At 45.1% G+C, this 5,395-nt stretch overlaps 1 protein-coding gene across 1 annotated transcript; it reads right to left on the bottom strand.

Annotated features, from left to right (window-relative positions):
• Positions 1 to 493: 493 nt before the first annotated feature.
• LOC120690387 (probable mitochondrial adenine nucleotide transporter BTL3) lies at positions 494 to 5,127 on the bottom strand. The gene is made up of 4 exons (XM_039973025.1): positions 4,295 to 5,127; positions 2,191 to 2,494; positions 1,625 to 2,092; positions 494 to 1,057 (listed from the first exon to the last, which is right to left on the bottom strand). Exons 1-4 carry the CDS (start codon positions 4,735 to 4,737, stop codon positions 989 to 991), a joined length of 1,284 nt encoding a protein of 427 aa, XP_039828959.1. The 5' UTR covers positions 4,738 to 5,127; the 3' UTR covers positions 494 to 988.
• Positions 5,128 to 5,395: the final 268 nt, after the last annotated feature.

Raw genomic sequence — 5,395 nt, 5'->3', positions numbered from 1 at the left:
TCTGTTGCTCCCAGGCGCCCGTGTGGCAGTCTCTTTCAAGCAAGGGATTTCAAAATTACTACCGATTCTTTACAGCACAGGCGAGTGCTCCAGCAAAACTTGCCAGCCTCGTCTTCAGGCTGCATCATCCCTCATGCGGTCATGCCAGTGCAGTGTTCCTGGCGTCGACGAAACCAAGCGCACGCCAATGTTGCTGCTGCCTGTTTGCACACACCCAACACAATCGGGCAGCCTTCCCAAGCATCCGACGACGACCTCGCAGTCGCAGAACTGACTGGAGACACGCCATCGATAAGCCTGCAGCCACCCGGCCTTCTGGATCAGGTTACTGTGACGCCATAAACATGCCCATGCTGCCCAACCGTGTGATGTCTGACGTGCGCAGGTCAACTTCACGAGACTGAAACATGCATGACTAGCTCACTACAACCATAATCCTGTTTACGATTAACGGTTATTGACTTATTGTACATCTACCAAATTGTGACCTTCATCACCAAAAAAAGAAAGACACTTCGTATCCTTCATCAATTGTGCATCAGGCAGTAACAGGCTACAGGAGACTAGTCAAAGCATGGCCGCATGGGGCAGGGATCAGAACAAGAATCTCCCAAATTTCACTCTGAATGCAGTCAACATGTCAATACATCAAATTTTAAGGGTGGAAAATTTTGTCAATTGAACAATCTTCTATGAATCTTGAGGCCCAGATGTCTGCTCTGGGGCATAGAACAATCTTCTATGAATAAGTGATTGGATCCGATGATGAGCAGAACCTCACCGTGTACAATCTTGTGAATTAGTGATGCATACCTCAAGATGAGTAATACTTTTACCAACGTGAAGCTACCCTCTGTGTTTCTGAAGCTTTCACGAGCAAGGCTACCAGAAAAATTGATGCTAAATTTACTGATAAGGTACTGATTTTTTTATTTCCATCAAGATGATGTGAACTGATCCCCTTTGGACTTGATTCATAGATTAGCATTTACTCCACTTTCAAGACTATCTTCATCAACTCGTAAACAAAATAGCTTATTGATGCCGACGGCAGAACCTGAAGATAAGGAGAAAACCAATTACTTCAGGTCATCAGAAACAGAGTAGCATGCGAAAGTAATCTGAAACAGGCTAGTATAGCTTCAACTAATATGAAGTTCTGGAAGCTTCCTTTTTAAATCATATAGTGCTTAATTTTTGCATGAGTTGCATGAAGGCCTTGTTATCAGTCAGCATGCACTCATTAATTTGCCTCTTCAGATAAATCATATGTCAAAAACTTTGTCACTTCCACTAAATATCTTTCGCATGGATATCTCCTCTCTTTACATGAATCAACATGCGCCTAAACCCAAGTGTGATTGCTAGTTTGCTAAATCTATAAATCAACTGATGAATGGGGAGGCCTAACCCCTCAACATATATAGTATAGATGTAGATTCTCTGTGGGTTTCAAATCCATTAGAGTGACTATTTTTTATGCTGGTTTGCCAAAACCTAACGCAACCCTCCTCCTTTACCCGGGCTTGGGACCGGCTATGCTGAGACGACTCAGGAGAGAGAGTCTTCCAGTCAGCATAGGCGGAGTTATAGATGTAGATTCTCTGCTGGACGAAAAACAAACCTGTAGCAAGCTGGGAATCAGGCCAGCATAAAGTGCTGGTACTCCACCTTGATCAACAATTTTAAGGCATGTTGCAAATGCATTCATTCTTGTTGCTTTTACTTGCATCTGTAGCTGCCTCCGAACTACTTCAAATGGGTACGTAGCGGCTTCCGCACAACACCCAGCAATGGCCCCATAGAGTAAGGTCCTGACAGTACCCAGCTCAAGTTGGTCTAATGCATTTGCCTCTTGTTTTTGTTGCTTCATCATCGATACCCTCTTCTTTCCTTCGGGTGAATGCAGATAAGCCATCTTCAATATGTCATACACTCCATAAAATACAGCACCAGAGGGTGCCATGCTGATAAGAGAAGGCACTAATCCCTTATACAGAGAGAAGATTCCTTCAGTTTGGATCATGTGACGGGCAACACCTATAACCCCACCCAAAGCTTCACCCCCAGGAGCTACCATCCTTGTCCTAATCTGAAATCAACAGCTCAAATCAGGTCATATTCAATGAAAGATGACACAAAATGAAAGATGAAAGAAATCAAGGATACAAAATATTTAAAGATACATACTGTATCCATTGGTATGCACATCAGTGTTGCTGTTACACCGGCGAAAGCACCAGCAATAAATCTCTCAAAGTTTGTAGTTTCTTCATTACCAGACCATTTGAGCAGTTGCTTTCTGTAAGTGTCATATGCATAGAAGTTTACTGCCTTGAATGGAGCAGTGCGGAGAATATTGACAAAGTTCCCTTTCCAAAATCCTTTCAACCCTTGTGTTGTTGCAATAGCATGCATAAGCTCAAATAGATTCCTCTGTTCCCCACGAACTATATACTCCAACTTTAGCCTCTCAAGAGGAGCAACAACTGTTCTGCATGAAACGAAAAAAATTAGGAAAGCAACTCCCCTACCATTTTCCTCGAAATAATAATAATTATGGAAGAAATACCTATATAGCTGGAGTGACTACATAGACTCACAGTGCATGAAACTGAGCTAAATCGAAAGGCTTATCTACTTGGCAGTAACGAACTGCAGGTGGAACAGGCTAGGAGAAGCTCCTACCAGGTCTTTTTTAGTTTCTTTTGGTTGTCACTTTTGAGATTTATAGGATTGTAGCATAAAAAGAACATCATCAATACACAATCAGCTGAAATAGAGCCAACTAACATGCCAATTACGGCCAGAAATAATAATGTCACTGGAGGCCAGGAACCTGCAGATTGCTGGTACTTTTGAACACCTCACTTATGATCCCTTAAATTCCTCCAAAGCAAAGATAGTTACCCAGATTTAAAGAATATATTCTGTGTCTTCCAAATCTAGAACTAGCAACAGAGGGCAATCATGAAACCTCAATACCCAATGTCTGATATCTCAAAAACCAACAGTACTTAAAGGACAAAAAAGGAGGCGAAATCCCAAAAAGATGAGACTGCAAATCAATCCATTCAACAGTAAGTCAAAAAATAAACCAGCCAACACATAAAAGTAAACAAAATAAGTGAACTTAATTCCCTTCAATGTTGAACAGAAAAAAAAAACTCACAATCAACTAGCCCTATAGTCAAAAACTATATCAAATAGCACATGACTTAAGCCTACTAAGCACGCAGTATCAACTTGGATCCATAATTTTCTGAGGAAACAGAAGCAAGATTATGCATGTGGTCAAGAATCAAGATCACTCTCAATTCCTAATAACCCATGCAAGTTTAATTTTCAAATCTCTAGGCTTGTGACTCTGTTGGGGCTCTAATTTGCATGTACCTACCAGTTTCCTCAGAGCAAGTATTATAGTTGGCTGTAAGTCGGCTAAATGATGAGGTGGAGGAGAGAAGAGAAGCGGGCTGTAAGCTTACAGCCGGCTTGGGCACAAGAACCAAAAAAATCTGAGACAGGTGGGTCATGCATTAATTGTGAAGAGCTAACTATTATACAAGTGGGCTGAGAGAAGGCTGCAAGAATCCATACAGCCAGCTTGTTGGCTGTATTATTAGCCTTGCTCTCATGAGATGGAAAAGGAGCTTTGCCACCTGAAACTTCTGACATGCATATAAGTCCCAGCTGAAACACATGTCATACTGCCACACACAGCACAAGTACTTGACTTAACATGTTTCGCTAATGCTGTTCAAACACTACTTTAAGTGAGGAGCAACTTCGTTGAATCTTGTCTAAAGGTGAATATACTCAATCCTCACAAAGCCTGAGAAGTAGCAACTAGGAAACAACAATTATTTCCATGACATCCCAATCAAAAGCAACTGATATTGTTCAATACCAAAAGTCTGATCCATTTTCACTAGCTAAGTTGCTAGCTACTATATGGCATATGCAACACTGAATCACAGCATACCATAAACTATCTAGTTTATAACCATAAACATCTGACACACGCAGGCCATCTAGTTCTCCTAGAGTTCGATTGGAAGCCACGCTAACTTAAGTCCCAAACGAGAGTAGGAAGACTACAGAGTCCTCAAATTTTATTTCGTTTGAACAGATTGGCAACGGCATCCACAATTATTTGGTGAATTTCAGTTCAATATAACTACACGAACTATAAACTTCTTTATCATCCAAAAAATATAAAACCGTACAACCAAAAGCAGTGCAGTGGAGTAATAGATTCTTATATCGATGCCAACCACAGACAATGTGGTTATACCTGGAGACCATGGCAGCAACTGCTCCAGCCCAGAGATGCTTGGTCGTGTTCATCGCGCCAGCTCCAGCACGAGCATCCTTCTCCTTTTCCTTTTCCTGCAGAAGTAGCACGTTCCCCTCCGCCACAGCGACGTCCTCCACCGCCTTCTTCCCCGCGACCAGCGCCTCCGCCTCCTCTGCCCCGCCCTTCTCCTCCGCACCCGCGAGCAGCCCTACCGGGCCCGGCACGAACCCCCTGCCCCCCTTCACCGACATCGTCAGCGACAGGAATCCCGGCGGCGCCCCCCGCCGCCGCTGTGACCGGCCCCCCAGCGAGACCGAGCAGCCGGGCATCGCCGCGAGGAGGGCGCCGTGCGCCGCCGCGTCGCCGCCGTCGAGGAACAGCCCCGCCGCCACCGCCCCCTCCCCCGCCGCGGGAGGCAGCCACATCTCGAGCCACGGCATCGCGGCGGACCGGGCCGGACCGGACCTGAACCGAACCAACCCCTCACGCGCTGTAGCCTTGTCTTCGTCCTCCTCCTCCCGCCGCCGCTAGGGTTTGCGAGGCGGGGCGATGCATCGGTTCTATCGACAGGGAATGGGGGAGGAGGGGAAGCTGAATCGGACCGAGCGGAATGGATTATTATATAACGAGTTAGCTGCCTCGATCTGATGCGAGTGGCAGCCGCCGGGCGAGCAAGCAGATGCGAGTGAGGGAGGGGGATTGGTCCTTGTTCTTGCGATTCGCGAGAGATTTGTTGGCGGTTGGGGGGGCTTGGATCTCGCCGCCCGGAGGCAGGAAAGGCCAACGAGAAGCGAACGAGGTTGCTCGAGGTGGAATTCTTATTTTATTTCTTATCTGCTGAAAAGAGAAGATGAGCTTTTAAAAAAATTTCTCTGTTCTTTTGTAGTTGTCCTCTCAATTGAGTGGAGGGCTGGAGGCTAGAATTTTCCTTTATCGTTCGTGCGTGCATCAAGAATCCAAGACGGGGGGAACTTCTGACAAAGATTACGAGGATATTTGCTGGTCCAATTCAGTGTGCTAATACAGGATCAGACCTATAGGTACAGACGAGATTAGGAAAAAGGATACTTGTTTGAGTCATACAGCTTGTCTAGGGAA

Source organism: Panicum virgatum, chromosome 9N (genome assembly GCF_016808335.1).
Source record: "Panicum virgatum strain AP13 chromosome 9N, P.virgatum_v5, whole genome shotgun sequence".
NCBI lineage: Eukaryota > Viridiplantae > Streptophyta > Magnoliopsida > Poales > Poaceae > Panicum > Panicum virgatum.
The sequence above is the reverse complement of the archived record's forward strand: the minus strand, read 5'-3'. Positions and strand labels throughout refer to the sequence as shown.